Source organism: Globicephala melas, chromosome 12 (genome assembly GCF_963455315.2).
Source record: "Globicephala melas chromosome 12, mGloMel1.2, whole genome shotgun sequence".
Taxonomy (NCBI): domain Eukaryota; kingdom Metazoa; phylum Chordata; class Mammalia; order Artiodactyla; family Delphinidae; genus Globicephala; species Globicephala melas.
The window spans coordinates 13,560,552-13,579,636 of NC_083325.1; the positions used below are offsets into that span (position 1 = coordinate 13,560,552).

The following is a 19,085-nucleotide window of genomic DNA, read 5'->3' on the forward strand; positions in this document are numbered from 1 at the left end:
GGTCCTATGAGGGCCGCATTATGACTTTCGTGGGCTCCAGGCACTTTTGCTTTCAAGGGGTTCTTCTACAAAAAATATTTAAAGTTCTTTTTTACTAAACTGTTGGTATAAAGATGAATATAATCCAAGCCGGATTATATTCATTGTTTCTTTTAATAGAAATAAAAATATTTTCACGGGCCTCTAAGTATCTCATGACCCCGAAGTATCAGGCTGGTCTTGCCTAATAGATAAGTGGGTCCTGGGGGCTCCATCAGGTATGCTCTTGTGGATATTAAAGTGTCTCGGAAGCTGTCAGGTGCTGATGGCTGTAAGGGTCACGGTCATTCCCTTAGGAATGCTCGCCCATCCTCCTGTGCGTCCAGCATTCCTGCCGTCTACATACTGAATGCCATGCTTCGATGTCAAGTTTTCCAGTAAGAGGATGCCCTCCGGCCTCTCCTTTCAGCCCCTGGGCATCAAGCAGATGCGGGGCTAGTGGTTCTGATGTGGAGGTAGCAGGCAGAGATCAAGCTGGGTGGCCCAGAAGCTCCTTTAGACTTCGGGGGCCGGGAAAGGCAGCTTTGGAGACCAGATGCCCATTGGCTCCTTTCACAGCGGCCCTCAGAGTGGTAGTAACAGCGCCCTCTAGTGGCCAAAAACACTTCCATGCTGTGCCTGCCTTAACTGCCTTCCAGAGGGGCCCCCAGAGACCAGAGCCTCAGGCTTGTGTTGACGTACACATGTTTGCGTTTGTCTAACCCCCTCCCTCAATCTACATGAGATTTGAACCCAGTAATATAACTAAATCCACAACTATCTGCCGTGTGTTCATGTGTACACAAAGCCTAGATCACTGCTGTCCGTAGAAATACAACGTGAGACAAAGGCGAACCACATATATAACTTTAAATGTCCCTGGAAAAGGAAAAGGAAAAAGACGGAATTAATTTTGATAACGTGTTTTATTTAACTCAACACATCAAAATATCATCCTTTCAACAGGTCATCTGTATAAAATTATTAATGAGATAGTTTAAATTTTTTTCATTGGAAGCCTTTGAAATCCAATATGCAGTTTACATTTGTGACACATGTCAATCAGAACATTGAATTTTCATTGGAAATACTTATCTGTATTTTATGTACTTCATAAATTTCACAGCTGAAAAAGCAGATTCACATATCTGCATTTTCCAATCATACCTAAAAACTTTCCAATGACTGAATCAAGTAATAGTTTTGAAATTTAAATGTAAGTTAAACTTAAATAAAATTTAAAATTCAGTTCCTCAGTCAGACTATTGACATTGCAAGGGCTCCACAGTCACATATGGTTAGTGGCTCCTGAACTGGACAGTGCAGGCTAGATCATGAAAACAGTAGCAGGAAGAAAGCACGCCCTTGTGAAAAGGCCTATCTCCCTGTGGAAGAGAATTATTTATACACTTAAAGCCTCTGGCCAAGGTTTCCCGAGTGAGAGGGTCGAAACTTACTTGGGGCATTTGTAAGGACTGAAGATGGCGCACGCACGCCCACAGATTTGCCTTTGAAGGTCTGGGGTAGGGGCCAGGAGAGTGTATTTTGGATAAACCCAGGGACCACACTTTGAGAGTCATTGCACAGTATCTGGCAGATGTGCCCCTGGTTCCTGCTGGTTCTGGAATGTAACAGGCACTGTGTTCAACCAGGACTGCCAAAGACAGGCCCATGGGCAATCCATTGGAGAATGGGGAGAAAAGATAAATATAGGTGTTGTTATTATTCCTTCATGTCTATTTTAGCTCACGGTTTGTGTAGTTTATACATAATTTAGTCCACATATGTTGGGAGAACATATTAAAAGATTTTTAATCAATAGGGGCAAATCCAAAAAGTTTTAGCACTTGCGTTAAACAATTGTTCCTATCTTCAAGGAGCTTAGAGACAGGAAGATAATGTCTCAAGTGGATAACCATAAAACAGGGCAGAAGGGAATACACAGCTTAAGGAAGCTACAGCTGGAGTTCTGCCAGAGTTAGGAAACAGGAGTCCTTATTTCCAGCTGCGCTGACGAGTCAACAAGACACGGTAAACAAGTACCAGGAACCAAGACAAATAGCCTGTGAGATGGGACTTGTGGGTTCATCAAAGAAGGACAGTCTCCCAGAGGCAAGTGTAGGGTCAAAGGCATGGAGAGGGGAGAGCGTCAGTCGTGTCTTCAGTGGAAAGAACAACTTGACTTCTCTGAAGCAGCGTGATTATGGAGGTACCTGTGGAAATGTAGGCATTTGGACTTTATTTAGTGTTTAAAGAGGGATCATTGCTTCTCGCTGCTATGATCATGACTTGCTTTAATGATGGTGAACCTGGTACATGAGCAACAGGGCAACTTGACCTAGTTTGAGGCTCCTGCTTTCCTACATGGCCTGGATCTGGTGATCCTGAACCCCAGCTCCTGTGCCACCTGCCCTGCTGGCAACCTGGGGCAGCAGATGGATGAGGGACACCATGGTCCCACCATCACCACCTGACAGGCACCGGGCTCTGCCCACAGGGCACGCAGAGTCACCATCGCACTGAACCTGCACTTTTATTCCAGGGATTCCCTACGTTTGACAGGGTGGAAGCCCTGTGGCCAAGACGTCTGGATCTGACCTGGGGACCAGATAAACTAAGGCTCAGAGCCAGACCTGCGGTAATGGAAGAAGCGGGCCCCACCTGCACAGGTTTTAGGATCTGGGGGTCCAAAATCTTGGAGCCAAGGTTGCCCCTGAGCCCCAGACCTTTCATTTGCAGGCCCTGAAAGTTTCACAGGAAGCAGTGATGTTCCTGCACTGTCTGGCCCTGGGGGTGCACCCCCAGCAATCATCCACGACTCCCTCCCCGCCTCCCCGGTGACCAGGCCCAACACGGCCAGCCAGCCACGGTGAGAGCACAGAGCAGCCAGGGAACAGCGCACAGCCCGCTGGCTCCAGATCCAGCTGGGCAGCCCCCTGAGAAACTCCTGCACCTGCATGGGAGAAAGTGCACCAGGCAGCTCAGAGGGGACACCTCCCAGGGTCCGAAGCATGGAGAGAAGGTGCACCAGGCAGCTCAGAGAGGACGCCTCCCAGGGTCCGAAGCCTAAAGGAAGCCTGGCTATGCGGGCGCGTTCCGGAAGCGCCCCTGCCGCTGCCGGCTCAGGTCCTCAATCAGGCCCCGAAGCATCTGCGTCCAGTCGTCACCCTTCCGCATCGGGGTACAGCGCGCCTCCTTGTGCTCCAGGGCGAGGATCTCCGCGGGAGTCTCCGGGGTCAGCCCGGCAGCCAGCACGGCCTCCGGGAACTTGGCTGCAGAGGCGGGAGCCAGACAACAGCGGGGAGGGCTGCGGAGGCAGGGCAGGTGGGAACAGGGGGCGGAAGACAGAAGACAGCGGGACAGGTACAGAACGAAGGCCAGGAGGGAGAAGAAGGAACAGGGGAAGGGGAGAGGTAGGGTGCAGAGAAAGAGAGAGAGAAAAAGACCTGTTTGGTCTCTTGAACTTATCTCTGCAAGCAAATTGCTCCTCCTTGTTGGAGGCCCAGCTCCCCCTTCCAGGACCACAGTCTCAAGACACAGTTCCACGCAGCACCCATCATGCTCATAAAAGCCATCTGTGGGACTTCCCTGGCCGCCCAGTGGTTAAGACTCTGTGCTTCCACTGCAGGGGGGCATGGGTTCCATCCCTGGTCAGGGAACTAAGATCCCGCGTGCAGCAAGGGGCAGCCAAAAAAAAAAATGTCCATTTGTTCACATTCCTCTCTCCCCTGCTTGGGGAAGAGGAGGACCCCTGAAAGCCAAGGGGTCCCCCCGACACACAGGCACCCACCACCTGTACCTGGGCTGCCTCCTGTCCACCTGCTGGTAATGGTAGCTCACAGCCACGGCCGAGTGAGGGCACAGCAAGTACTGGTTCTCTTCCCAGCAGCGGCCCATGGTCTGGGTGATGGCCTCGTCTGACACTGACTGAGAAATTACTGCCTCTGAAAGCTGACAGGTTTCAGGGTCAGAGGGGTGGGAATCAGGGCTGAGGGGAAGTGGGGAAAAGGGGAGAAAATTCCCACCACGTAACATAGCCAGATATGCACCAGAAACGCGAATGAAACGTTCAGATTGAATGGCTCAGATCCAGCTCAGAGAAAAATCTGGTTTCCCACGTTTCCCAGTTTCAAATGGATTCACTCAAGTTAGGGGAAGGATACCTTTGAGTTTCAGGTCAACACATTTAGTTAGAATTTGGCTCATGAATCAGCAAATTAGTGTATGTAGTCTTGTTCGACAACGGGACGGAACACAGGGTAAGGGCACTCAAGCCTTCCTGCTGCTTTGTTGTTGGCACGCCCCCTTCCTGTGGATGTGAGAATAGCTTCCCGTCAGTTCCCACCCAGCTCTTGTGGCACCTCCTTTAGGAAAACTCCCCACTACCTTTAGAAAGAGGAAGACTCCCTTCTCAGTGCTCCCTTGGTGTAGATGGTTTATTTGATCATTCTCTGAAAATTCACTGCATGCTTACAATGTGCCCAAAACCCTGCATATACTCAACTGCAACCAATAGAGACCAGAGGGCATTATAAATTGTTTAGATACCTTCCTGACCCATTAGGGTTCACAGAAGACAATGCGTGTGTTTTATTTATCTTTGTATCTCCAGCACCAACCATAGCTCCTGACTCATGGTCAATATGTAATATGAGTGAGTGAATGAATGAATGAATGAATGCTGCTCCAGCAGTTGGAATATCTTCCACGTGTACGGCGGGGGAGAGAACGAAGAATTGGGGGATATGGTGTCTGTCTTCATGGAGCATCTCATTTACATGAGGAGAAGGATTGTGGATGTCAATACAAACCATTAAATAAGTTGAACTTTGGCTGTGTTACGGTCCGAATGTTTGTGTCCCTCCCAAGTTTATATGTTGAAGCCCTAATCCCAATATGATGGTATTTGGAGGTGGGGCCTTTGGGAGGTAATTAGGTCATGAGGGTGGGGCCCTCATGAATGGGATTAGCGTCTTTATAAGAAGAGGTCAGAGGGCTAGCTAAATCTCCTTCCACATATGAGAAGGCAGACAACTGCAACCCAGAAGAGGGCCCTCAGCAGAACTCAACCACGGCACCCTGACCTCAGTCCTCCAGTCTCCAGAACTGTGAGAAGTACATCTGTGTTGTTTCTAAGCCGCCAGTCTGTGGTACTTTGTTATAGCAGTCCAAACTAACTAAGACAGGTTGCACCAAAAGCAGCATAGATTCCAGAAGACAGAAATTCCACTCCAGTCTGTGTGGGTGTATCTAGTTCTGGAGACAACCCTTTAAGATGGACATGGACCACTGAAAATTACGTCATGTAAGGGACAGCTAAAGGAAGGCTTAGCAGGTAAACGAAGATTCTCTTTAAGTATGGGGATCAGATGGCTCACCAGTGCACAAGCTAAGAAGTAACAGGTTCTAGCTTGATATAAAGAACTTCATAATGATTACAGCTGATGTGAGGTAGTGAGGTCCTAGGCACTGGAGATATACACAGTCTGGATGACGATTTGGTGGGAATGTGGCAGAGAAAATTAAAAGCAAATTCAACATATGAAATTCTTTTTTTATATTAAATAAGTTTTCATCGCCAGGTTACCTTAAAATAAAAGCAATCCCTCCCTAGGCTCCTACCCATCTGAGGAGATAAAATTTCTCCTTCTTTCTTTTTTTTTTTTTTTTAAAAAAAAGCTAATAGAACAATAGTCTCTGCTCATACTGGATGGGAAAAGCGGCTTCCAGTTATTATTGGAAATCAACAATAATAAATAAAAACAACAGTTAATATATTAAGCCCTATATTGCCAGGCAGTATACAAAGTTCTTCATGGGTATTATTTGACTTAAAATTCAACAATGCTATGAGGCAGGCATTCTCTTTATCCCCATTTTATAGATGAGGAAATTGAAGCACGGAATTTAAGAAACTGGTCCAAGGTCTCACAGCTGGCTTGGAGTTAAGCCCCACCTGACTCTAAACCAATAACCTCTACTGCCTCTCCTCATTCAACAAAGAAATCCACATGAAGTGACGGCAGGTGTGCCAGGCTTATAGTAGGTGCTCAAGAAACAAGCATCCCCTTTCCTTGAACAGATTTTCAAACCCCAAGTCTGGTCTTGTGGCTGCACCTTTCCCTTCTCCGTGGTGTATGGGTGGTAACTGACCTTGCTGTGCAATTCCTTGGGCAGACTCACACCTCGGGTCCTTTCAAACTGCTCCATGAGGGCTCTCGTCACCTGGCTGTCAGAGCCAGAGAGCAGCCAGAAGATCCTCTCCATGTTGTACGGCACCTGGGCAGAAAGGCGGGGTCCCGAGGGTCACGCTGACCTCAGCCCTTGTCCACATCCACCCAACCAACACCTGGGTCAGACCTGCACATCGCCTCACAGGCCCCACCTGAATGTCCATAGCTGATGCCAAGGTTGGTTTGACGGCCTCAGACAGAGAGAAGTCTCCCCGCTGGACGGCCCTGTGGATGATGTCATTGGAGTTCACTGCCACGACCAGGTGGATGGGCAGGCCCATCTTCTGAGCGATGAAGCCAGCTTAAGAGAGGAGAACAATGGTCTCTTAGACACAACACCAAAAGCACAACAACACAAGAAAAAAAAGTAGATAAATTGGACTTCATCAAAATTAAGAAGATTTTGTGCTTTTGGAAGCTTTTGTGCTTCAAAGGAGACTATCAAGAAAATAAAAAGACAACCCACAGAAGAGGAAAAACTATTTGCAAATCATATACCTGACATAGGACTTGAAGCCAGAATATATAAAGATTTCTTACAACTCAACAATAAAAATAACCCAGTTAAAAATTAGGCAAAGGACTTGAGTACATATTTCTCCAAAGAAGATATACAAATAGCCAATGAACACATGAAAAGATGCTCAACATCATTAGTCATCAGGAAAACACAAACCAAAACCCCAGTGACATACCACTTCATACCCACTGGGATGGCTAGAATCAAAATGATAGATAATAACAAGTCTTGGTCAGGATGTGGAGAAACTGGAACCCCCGCCCCATACACTGTTGGCTGGAGTGTAAAATGGTGCAGTCACTTCAGAAAACAGTCCAGCAGTTTCTCAAAAAGTTAAGCACAGAGTTCCAATATGACCCAGAAATCCACTCCTAGTTTCTATATACTCAAGATAACTGAAAGCAGGGCCTAAGCACAAATGTTCATAGCAGCATTATTCGTAACGACTAAAGAACGGCAACAATCCGAATGTGCATTAACTGATAAATGCATAAACACAATGTGCTATAGCTGTACAATAGACTAGTATTCAGCCGTAAAAAGGAATAAAGTACTGATACATGCTACAACATAGATGCGCCTGGAAAACATTACACTAAGTGAAGGAAGGTCAGACATTGGATGATTCTATTTATATAAAATGTCCAGAATAGGAAAATCTATAGAGACGAAATAGATTAGTGGCTGCCTAAAGCTGGGAGGGATGAGGGGAAATGGGGAATGACTGCTAAAGGAACAGGACTTCCTTTTAGGGTGAGGAAAATGTTCTAAAACTGATTATGGTGATGGCCGCACAAATCTGTGTATACTAAAAACTATGAAGTTATATACTTGAAGTGGGTGAATTGTATGATATGTGAATCATAGAGCAATGAAGCTGTTACAAAAAAAAGAAGGAAAGAGTAGGAGAAGGTGACTGTGCCCTGACACTGTTCCCGTGCCAAACCCTGCCCCCAGGCAGGTACTGACACATGCTCGCCACCATTTGCAGAAGAGAAAATGGAGGTTCTGAGAAGTTGAAATGACCCATCCAAAGCCTGCTAAGTGGCAGACTAAGGATTTGAACTAGGTCTGTCTAAGTCTAGAGCACATGCTGAGTCCCCTGACTCAGTCTCCTAGAACCAGCGTCCTCAGACTGCATCCCCTGGAAAGGGACTGAGGGGGCACAGAGCAGCCCTAATAGCGGTGTCTATTGGCATGGAACAAACAAGGAATTCCTCACCCTGAAAGATGGAAAGCCCAGAAAGGCAACGTGGTTTGGGGGAAGGTTCCTACTGCCATGAATGGCTTATCTCTGATGAGTAGGTGAAAGGAGTTAAGGATAACCGCACCACCCAACATCACTCTTAATTTTGCAAAGCACATTCACAGTCTTATTTCACGTGATCCTCAGTAAACATCATGATATCCTTGTATGACAGAGGAGCGACGGAGGCTCAAGGGGTCCAGGGGCTTAAAGTCAAGCAGCTAGTTCCTGATGGAGCAGGGCTAGATCGGAGTCCCCTCTGAAAACACTGCTTTTGTGCCAGGCGCTGTGGCAGATACTGGGACGTGTGCAGGTGGCATCACTCCCTGGAGGGTGATGCAAATGGGCAGCCATGGAGGGGGAAGAAGGCTGAGCCATCCTTGTCTACCAGCCAGCCTGCCGTTCTTTCCACCCCTGTGTTAGCTGAAGTCAGGAAGCCTCCTGACCGCTAAGATACTTTCATGGTCTCACCTAAGCTGTCCTGGACGCCCATCAGAAGCGATGCCACTAACAGAACCATCAGAAAACAAGTCATGCCAATCAGGAGGCATGCTTGTGAGGATTCAGGCTCTGGAGCCAGCCTGCCTGGGCTGCCATCCCGGCTCTGGGACTGACTGCTGTGTAACCAGGGGCAGGCTGACCAACTTCTCTATGCCTCAGCTTCCTCGTTATAAAATGGAAATAATAGTATCGTCCCCCTCATAGGCGCATGTGAGGATTTAAGGAGTTAATATGAGAGAAGCATTTAGAGCAGTACCTGATGCATCGTCAGTGCTTGATAAATGTTAAGTATTATTATAGGAAATGATTTGAATGCCACGTAGCTCTATTGCTCTTGACCCTCATAAAGTTCACAGACACGCATAAAGAATCTTATTTCTGCGAGAGATATGATAAGTGTTCCAATCTTTGATAGCTGAGGAGCTGAATCTAAGAGACAAGACGTTTAGCAAGTAAAGGACAGAACTGGCACAGAAGCCTAAGTCCAGGACTCTTTCCACATCACGCAGTCTCCAGGGAAAACACGCCGTGCCAGGCGAGCCCTTATCTTCAGAGCGGGCAGCTGGCTGGAGCTGGGAGGAAAGTCCACGTTCCTGGCAGAGGGCACTGCCAGCCGGGCCAGCAGCTGAACCTTGGCCTAGTCTCCCCACGTTCTGCTGAGCAAACACATCAGACCAGGCAGCTGGAGCACCTTGGGGTTAACTCATCCTCCTTCCCCTGTGGCAAGAGGCCAGGATGTCACCCCCAGGGAGTTGGGGCAAGTTTTCTGGAAGCTTCTTGTGTGTCATTTCCCATCACTTAGGACACAACCTTTATCCTCAACCAAAGTGCAGCTGGGAGGACGGGGACCACAGGCGTTTTTCTGGAAAGCCCATTTCCGCCCAGGGGTCTCCTTACCTGCGAGGCTACCGGCACCCCCCGATGGTACAACCACCTCCACGGGGGGCAGTGGGTGCAAGTCTAAGGTTGGTGCACACCGGAAATAAGCGAAGAAGTGGTGGGCCATTTGCACGAGGACCCGGGACCAGTTGATGGAATTCAGACTCATCAGACTGTGCTCCTTGACAAAGGCCACGTCGGCAAACACGGCCTTGATGGGCTCGTCCAGCTCATCGCTGTTCCCCTCCACTGTCAGAGGAGAGAGGAGAGGGAGTTATCATGAAGGACCCCCCGGGGGCCAGCACGTGCCCATAAGGTCAGCATGTACTCCTAGAGACCATCCTGCTGGGACCTTCACTCAAACCACGTCTCATATCCTTGGGGTCACATTTCCAATGTTTCTACCATTATCTAAAACGAAAGAAAATGTCAGCTTTCTGGGATATGGGGGAGAATTCCTCTTTGTATTCCATGCCCTCTTCCCCAGTCTCCGGGGATGGTTTATCAGATTGTGAGATGGTGAGAGGCTGGGCTTTACTTCACCGTCCTCCATCAGGGGCTGGAGGGAAAGAGTCGCTCTTCCCACGTGGGTCCCTAGTCCAAGTTGCATCCCTCAACCCAGCCCAACCAGCAATCCAGCCAATATTGTTCTCTTGTCTGAAACCTGGGTCTGTTTCTCCACTGGGTCCAGACTTGGAGGACGGTGGGAGAAGATTATCAGGGGAAATGCCAGAGTAGGCACCGAGGTTATTTTTTTTTTAAAATAAATTTGTGTATTTATTTCTTTATGGCGGAGTTGGGTCTTCGTTGCTGCGTGCGGGCTTTCTCTAGTTGCGGCGAGCGGGGGCTACTCTTCGTTGCCGTGCGCGGGCTTCTCACCGCGGTGGCTTCTCTTGTTGCGGAGCACGGGCTCTAGGTGCTCGGGCTTGTGGCACACGGGCTCAGTAGTTGTGGCTCGCGGGCTCTTGAGCACAGGCTCAGTGGTTGTGGCGCACGGGCTTAGTTGCTCCACGGCATGTGGGATCTTCCGGGACCAGGGCTCGAACCTGTGTCCCCTGCACTGGCAGGCGGATTCTTAACCACTGCGCCACCAGGGAAGGCCGGCACTGAGGTTCCTATTCATTCCACCCTTCATCGTGTAGCAGTAATGAGGCTGCAGGACTGACTCCAGATCCATGTACAGGGGGGATATTTGCTGGGGTGCTAAGGAAAGATTCACTGTTTTTAAGAGAGAGCCACAGGAAGAGAGACTTGGTTACCTTCAGTAACCATCATATGCCACAAGAGGAATGAGGCTGAATGGAAGATGGAGCAGAGAACCTGGCTCCAGTGAACCAGCCAGTCGGGAGCCTATCCCACCTCTAGACTTCCAGGGACATGAGCTGAAAAGTATCCCTGTTCAAGCCAGTCTGAGTTAGATTTTCTGTTACTTCCAACCAAAAACAACCCAAGTAATATGTAACTAGCCCTTGCTGATTATCCCGTGCTTAAGAAGAACCAAGTATACAATGTATATGGAAATGCATGACTTTAGAAAACATTAGTGTCCAACACACAACAACCCAGTGGCCCATCTCTACTCCCTGAGCTCACCAGCCCAACAGAAAACACATGCCCACCGTTAGCTCCCGAACTAACACACGTCCTCCTGGAAAGCAAATCAGAAGATTCCAGAAAGGAAGGGAAGAATTTGAACAGTCCTGTTTTAGAAACAAAAGCTAATTCCTTTAAAGGTTCCTGCCTTATTTTCTTGAAGCGCAGAACACGTATGAAACAGAAATGCCCTTTGCCTCAGGCAATAGCACATTTATGACATGCTGTGTTCATCACCATCTACGTGTCTGCCACTATTTTTCTTTTCTTTCTTTCTTTCTTCTTTTTAAAATTTTTTGACCATGCCACACAGCATGCGGGATCTTAGTTCCACAGCCAGGGTCGAACCCACGCCACCTATGCTGGAAGCGCGGAGTCTTAACCACTGGACCACCAGGGAAGTCCCTGCCACTATTTTTCAAATGTGCACCATTCTCCACCCCATGGTCAGGAACGGCGCTTCTACACATGCCCTTAGGTCAAAGCCTTCCAACATCTGTGGACAAGGAGAGAAGGGTGTAGGTGCAGAGTAGAGGTACGAAAAGCTCTTCTCTGCTTTGATTCTAGGTAAAGACAGTCCTAGATTCATAAATAGCAATTTTGGTGCTTAGGGTGTAACAGGGACACTCAGGAACCTGAACCTTGTACATTAAAATCTTGTCGTGACTGCAGGAAAATGCAGCCAGATATGGGTAATTCATTACTAAGGCTAATGTATAAGATTTTTGCCAACACCTGCCTCAGCTAAACCATAAACTTTTCAGTGGAATGCGTACGTGCTTGCTAAAGAAAAGAGTAGAAGGGGCTTTTTGTTTGCTCTTGAACAAATAGACAAAGAATATTCATGCTACTCCCATCGGTAAGGTTCGTTCTCACTGTTCTTTTGGTCCCTGACAAAATTGGTGTTCTATAAAAACATCACCTATGGGATTATAACAGGAGGCCAGGCCAGTTATAGAAGGAAGGTTTTCTGTCACTATATTTGCTGTCCTGCCAGGTGAGTGACCAAACCAAGCCAGGCCACCTGGACAGCTTGCCCAAGGCCACAGTGCACAAAACCTCACCAAGACCCCTACTGCTCATATTCCAACCCCTTCCTTGGGGCTACCTCGGGTGTCGTAGGGTGTCAGAGGTAGAAATAAAAAATAAAAAGTATGACTCCACTCCAACCCATCCCGCCTTCCTACACTCTTGAACTCCGTAATGATTAAACGCACTCAGAACAGATGGCCAGACATTAAGGAGATGGCTTTTTGCCTCTCTGCAAACACAAAACCCTATGATTCGTGATGTGGCTCAGGAAGGGGGGTCACTAGCGGTGGGTCCCACTGAGTAGCTTCTTATTTTAAATACTTAGACCTGCTAACCAAGTGCATAGCTTAGTTGATTCAACACTGCAAGGGAGGGCATGAGCTGCCAACATGCAACGGCACATTCTCTTAAAAATAATTATTAAACGTGTTTTTGCCATCTGAACTTCAGTGCCCTGGGACAGAACCCAAGTCAGTTGGCTCAGGCTATGACTCTGGGTAGCTGCCTGTAGATATGGACCAGCAGGGTGCACATGCAGGGAAGTGGCATTCTCTGGGGTATGATTTTCAACCTGCACTTCCTCGGTTGTACTGTCAGTATTGGTTTAGGCACCTGTCACCTCCAGTAGTTTCTGAAACTGTGTAGCCACGAGCCTGCTCAGAGCTAAGTCAAGGCATACACCAACCTCTAAATATGCCTGATGAAGGAAGGGAAGGAGAGAGAAAGGGGAGGAGGAAGGATGGTCAGCTAGTCGATTGACTAGTTATGTTCCAGCCCATCTCCCAAAACAGACCACTCGAGGCAAAGCCATGCTGTCCCCAGAGCCTCTGTCCCAGCACTCACCTCCAAACACGTGGACATTCTCTCTCAGCACTGTCGTCATCTGGAGCTCCTGAATCTTTGTGCAGCGACCTTTGGGCAGCAGAACAATGATGTCCACGTTCTCTGCCCCCTGAACACTCTCGATAGCAGCACTCCCTGTGTCCCCAGAAGTTCCTGGATGGGAAGAAGGAGGAACCCTCCTCTTTAGGACGAGGGAGATGGAGAAGGAAAGCAATGGCCCCTAAAGCACGGTTGCCAAGTGAGGCAATATCCTGGAGGGTAGGAACCCAGTACTTAATCTGGGGTCCTTGAACCTCCAAGGGGTCCACGGATAGAAATCAGGGCATCTGTGAGCTTGGCGCCATACCTTCTGTGTATTTTATGTATTTAAAATATTATTCTAAGAAGGTTCCACAGCCTCCACCAGACTGTCAAAAGGGTCTGTGGCACAAGAAAAGTTTAAGAACCCTGCTCTATAAATTAGGAGGTTGGGATTACCATGTACACATTATTATACATAAAATAGATAACCAACAAGGACCTACTGTAGAGCACAGGGAACTCTCCTCAGTATTTTGTAATACCCTATAAGGGAAAAGAATCTGAAAAAGAATAGAGAGATAGATAGATAGATAGATAGATAGATAGATAGATAGATAGACAGATAGTTAATGTATAACTGAATCACTGTGCTGTACACACACACACACACACACACACACACACACACACACACACACAGAGTACTATAAATCAACCATACTTCAATTTAAGAAAAAGAACCCTGCTCTGGAAGAACCAATAACACACTCCCCGAGAGACGTCAGTGGAGGGCATCCTGTGGGCGGACCCTGGCAAGCTGGGGCACGGTAGGGCTCCAGGGCGCACGGCCACGATGCACACCTACAACCACGGTGATGTGTTTCTTCCTCTTCTCCAGGAAGTACTGCAGGAACTGTGCTGCGCAGCACAGGGACAGGTCCTTAAACGCGTAGGTGACCCCATGCCACAGCTCCAGCACGTTCAGCCCATTCCTCAGTCTGGATAGATGGACCACCTCTTTGTGTCGGAATCTGCTGAAGGCTCGGTCGATCAGATCTGCGAGGGGAGAGAGGGGACGTTGGACGGTGATTAAAGGCCATTCTCTTGTCCCTCAAGTTCACTCTCAGTCTCTTTACACTTTTACATTTGAAGTTTCTTTCCCTTGTTACCAGATAAAAAGACCAGAAGTTTTTATCATAAAGGATACTGTGTATGAATACAATTGTTTAATCCTAGGAAAAACGTCTGAAAAGGCATGAACTAAACTGTTCATGGATTCCTCATAGTGATGGCTCCAGAGACCAGAATTGGTGCTGTAAGACTTTCATTTTTCACTTTATAAATTTCTTCATCATTTGGATTTCCTGTGTGCATGTATTCCAATGAGATTCAATTAAACCATTGCATAAGAAACAAAGCAAATGTCTCATCTCTTCTAATTTTCCTTCCTAAAGACAGAGACTTGTTTGTTTTTGCATTACTTAATCTCACACCTGTGATGCCAGAAACTTGAGATGGTTTACTTAGAATCCTACCTAAGGCTAAGGTCATCTAGAGTAGTGTTTCTGAAACTTTAATTAGTGAACCAATCACCTGGGATCTTAAAATGCAGGTTTGGGGTCTGTAGGTCAGAGAAGTCTGAGAATTCTAATATGTACCCAGGCAACACCATCAGTGCGGGTCATCGAACTACATTCTGAGTCCTCTTCTTCTCAGCCCCAAACTCTCACCATTACATTTGGTCCACAGACCAGCAGCACTATTATCATCTGGACATTTGATAGGAATGTAGAATTCTCAGGCCCACCCTAGACCTACTGAATCAGAATCTGCATTTTAAAGATATTCCCACAGAGAATCTGTAGGCACATAACAGTCTGAAATGAGCTGGACCAAAACACTCTCAAAGTCCCTTCTGGAATTACCATTAAAGGAGATAAAACAGCAATCTGAGGGTCTGAGTGTTTTATATGCAGGAAGGAAATACCCCACATTCAAGCATCTCAGGACAACAGCGAAATCCCTTGAAAGGGTTTTTAAAAAATAAGCAAAAAAAAAAAAAATATCTCCGCAGATCACTTTGGCATTCATCTCACTGGAGGTGGGAGCTGGAATGAATGAACACTTTGGGGATATTTCCAATTCTGGGATTCCAGAGTCTGGAAAAAACTCCCAAGTTTCGGAAATGTGGCTAGGGACCTCCTAGGGGTTAAATGATGGATTTGCAACTCCACGGTGGGCTGGGCTGGCAGAAGAGTGAGATGGGAGAGTAGAAAGGCAGGGTCTGCTCACCATTTAAGTCATCTCTTGGAATGATTTCGGGGCCAATGAAGAGGCTACACAGCTCCTTCACCAGGCTGGGGTAGGAGACCACACTCCACTGACGCAGGGTGTCTCTGTCCAGCTGAGGCAGCTTCTCGGGCATGTAGAGGCCCCCATCCGGAGCATAGCCAGAGAAAAGGGCCCCTTCAAAGTCAACCCGTGGGGCCATCCCCCGAGTACTGACGTACCACATGATCCTGGAGGCCTGCAGATGGAACAGTCCCAGAGACACTTGATCTCCAAGCTCAGTACCCCATGGGACCATGCTGAAGTACACCCAGCCCCTTCGGCTAGCCCCTGGGCCATGATCCAGACTGGGAGGCTGGAGCTCTGTGAAATCTCAGGCCAGCTTCACCTGAGACTGCGCAAATCCTGACCTCTCCCATCAAAATGAGGTCATTCTACTGACCTACTGCCACGGGAGAGGGGGTACTGGAGCATTCTGGGAAAGGAGAACACTTGGTCCTCACTGATGAGGAAGAAGTCCTTGGAGTGGGGAGAAGGAATAACACTAATAAGGCACGTGTCATTTTGATACCCCCCTCGATAAGGAGAGGATGACACACTTGATTACACTCCCTTTTGAGAGATGTATCTTCTGCTGCTAAAAAAATAATCATCACCTTCCATGGATTTTTAGCAATGCTGCCTATAACCTAATGGTTCTCCACTCTGGTAGTTTGTTGCAATCAGCCTGGGAGTGTTTAAAAAAAATACCCCTACTTGGGACTCTACCTGGATCAATTAAATTGAAATCTCTACATGAGGCTCCTTGGGTGGGTCTAATATGCAGCAAGGATGAAGAATAGGGTGGCCAACCCATCCCAGTTTGCCCGGGACTTTCCTAGTTTTAAAACTGAAAGCCCCAAGTCCCAGGAAACCCCTCAGTCCCAGGAAAACTAGTACGGTTAGTCATCCCAGGTGAAAAGCAGTGCCCTGCCTCTCAGCCCGATCCTAAAATAGTTAGAAGTGCTGATATGCTACTCTTACTATCATCTGGCCCGGCTCACTGGTCCTGTCTGGAGGCAGAACTCTGATTAGCATGGAAGGGGATATGGTCCAAGGGCACCCCAGGCCTAACTCTGGTCACACTTCACATCAGTTAGGTTCCCGGGAGCCAAGAACCATGTTAAGCAGCTGGGCTTGAGCTCGGAACACCTTTCTCTGGATCATGGCTGTGAATTCTGATTATAAATCCCCACAACACCTCTGGGGATGAATTTGACTAGACATAGCTCTCAGTACCAGCTTGGACTTACTTCTGTGCCAGGGTCAGAGGGGAACCCCTGCCCTCTGGGGACAAAGCCACCTGAAGCCTTCCACCTATGAGAAAGGGAATGAGCTAGCATTGACCTGGAGGAATTCTGGTTCCCTAGACTGTGACTCTGACACACCTGAGCCCAGAGCAAGTCCTACATGGGCTGTCCTGTGCCACGCCCAAGCCTACGAACACGAATGCATCCAACTTTGAGAGGCAGAGACAAGTTGAATTGTCCAAATCATGAATCTTTTGAAAGTGAAAGTGGACGTTATTAATAATTACGCTGAGACAATGGGGATAAACCAGAACCGTCTCAGGCAAACTGGGACATATCACCTTGTATAGGGGTGCACGGCACAGAAATGAAATCAGGCAACTCCAAAAGCCAACTGCAGGGAGTACGCAAAGAAGGCCCAGTGTCTCACAAACCACAACAGGGTGGGAGGGCACAGGGCTAGCAGTGCCTTCAAGCAAAAGAGTAATTTCTGTAACTCTGCGGCAAGGGTTAAAGCCAATGCATAAGACCCTGGAGTAACGGGAGGGCGGTCGTGCCTGGCCACTTCCCGGGGTCCGATTAAAGGCAAGAAGACAACCGGGCTGCCAGAGAAGCCGTGGCAAGCATGAGGGCAGTCAGAGCTACAGAGAAGCGCGAAAGAAAATATCTGCGGAATGCACTTTCCCGGGGCGCTGGTCTCCGTTCCCGCCTCCACCTGGCCCAGGAACAAAGGAGAGGGCCTGAGGCCGGGGCTCTGCACACGTCAGTGGGAAGAAGTGGACTGATAAGCACACGGGCGGCTGTCTGCACCAGGAAGGGCCGCCGCCGCCGTTCTATCCAAAGACCCCAAGGGGCAGCCTTCTGAGGCCAACACGGCAAAGCTACAGGCGCTATACACCACTGGGTTCAGTGTAAGGTAAACTGGAGAGAGAAGCCCAGTAGTAGAAGCCGCTGCCACAGGACGTGGAGAAGCTGACGAAAAAAATCAGGCACTCTGGTTGGACTGCTGTATGGGGGCTGTATGGGGGCTCCAAGCATCCGACGGGGACTGAACTAAGGGGCCTCTGGCGCACGATTTTATAATTTGCCCCTGTGACTCCGCTGGGCCCTATTCCAGGTTAGAAAAACTCTGACCAATAATCTGGATGAAAAGCAAGGGAAACAAGAGAGCGCCGCAAGACAAGGAAACGTTTCAAGAAGGGTTCCTCCAGGAGGCGAAGAGATTTCTGAGCAGGGGTGAGGCCATGGGGAAGACTTAAACCTCTGCGGCCGAACCCCTGGCAGCCGATCGCTGACCTCGTACTGCGGCCCCTGGGGTGGAGGCCCCGATAGGCCCACGGCAGGCGCCGGCCTCTCCAAGGTCACTGGGCACCAGTCCTCCGGCTGGCCTGGTCTTGAGCCAAGACGGTTTTGATAAGGTCTTAGGGATAAGGCTCCACTCCCAGCCTCTGAAAACCCCGCAGACTTCTCAGTGTCGGGGCTCTCTGAGAATTGCAGAAATCCTGCCAAAAGGTGCAAAGCATCGGGAACGCTCAACCCTCCCGGGTTCCTCCAAGTCGCAGCGCCCGAACTAGAGACTGAAGAAAGGGGTTAGGGAGGCCGATCCAGCCACGCTGAAATCCGGGTTCAGCGAAAGTTCCAGAGCTCAAAAGTCTCGCTACCGATTACCCCTGAGAGGGCGCCGCGATCGCTGGAAGAGGACCCGGAAAGGGGACCTGGGGCCGGCGCGCGCGTGCTGGAGGCTCGGCCGCTGGGGCGCCCGCTCGCGTGGGGGCGGAACCCCAATCCCCGTCCCGGAATCGGCTGGTTGGGCGGGAGAGTGGGAGGGCTGCGGGGTCCGGGCCGGGCGCGCTTACCTGGTGCCAGGCCCTGGGAGTGGCGGGGCGCGGCCCGGGAGGCGGATGGGGCGCGGCGGGAGTGCCTGGTTCCGGACGTGCGCGCGGGACGCGGGGGCAGCGGCCAGGCTTCCGGTCGGAGGATGAACCGGGCCACCTGGCAGGGAGGCTAAAGGCGGAAGAAAGCGGCGTGGGAAGAGGTGGAGGAGGGAGCGACAGGGAATGCTAACGAGAGGGAAACCATTTATTCTTCACTTAGTATGCTTTTCTGGCACTTTGCTAAGCGCTTTATTCACAGTCTCTTAAATCTTCCTTGCAAGCCCCGGAAGCACCACATCGTCGCACGTTGCAGGGTAGAAAACAGCGCAAGATGCAAAGAAGAAAGGCCCTTATCGTCTCTGGGCTTCATGCTTCCCACCTACGAAAACTGGAAGGCTGACAAACTGTTTCTCAAACTAGGGTTAGTGAGTCAGGAATTCAGAATCCACAGGGATACGTGACATCGTATTGTAGGAAAACACTTTTTATTAAGCACAGATATATTCTAGGGTAAAATGCCTCCCCAATTTATTTTAAAGAAAAAAAGCAAGACGTGAAAAAATGTCTTCCAGATATAGCCAAATGCCCTTGGATTCACGTCCCTGCTCCTGGGACCCGACCCACTTAGATGGCAAAATTTGTGGAACTGGATGTGACAGATGCCGGATAAGGTTTAGACTTGCCTCTAGGCCGGGCTTGGTCACTGTAGGTGGTCCCACTGGGCGTCATGGGGATGGAGGGAATGGC

The 19,085-nt window shown here is 49.0% G+C and overlaps 1 protein-coding gene across 2 annotated transcripts; it reads right to left on the bottom strand.

The window, feature by feature from the left end:
• Window positions 1-965: 965 nt before the first annotated feature.
• On the bottom strand, window positions 966-18,406 carry THNSL2 (threonine synthase like 2). Of its 2 annotated transcripts, XM_060309621.1 has the most exons (9): window positions 18,321-18,406; window positions 15,179-15,413; window positions 13,748-13,942; window positions 12,866-13,018; window positions 9,416-9,646; window positions 6,404-6,552; window positions 6,172-6,297; window positions 3,818-3,969; window positions 966-3,325 (listed from the first exon to the last, which is right to left on the bottom strand). In XM_060309621.1, the coding sequence occupies exons 2-9, from the start codon at window positions 15,399-15,401 to the stop codon at window positions 3,100-3,102; spliced, it is 1,455 nt and encodes a 484-aa protein (XP_060165604.1). In that variant the 5' UTR covers window positions 15,402-15,413; window positions 18,321-18,406; the 3' UTR covers window positions 966-3,099. The 2 variants fall into 2 exon arrangements, with proteins under 2 accessions (XP_060165604.1, XP_060165605.1); XM_060309622.1 differs by lacking the exon at window positions 9,416-9,646.
• Between the last annotated feature and the right edge of the window lie 679 nt (window positions 18,407-19,085).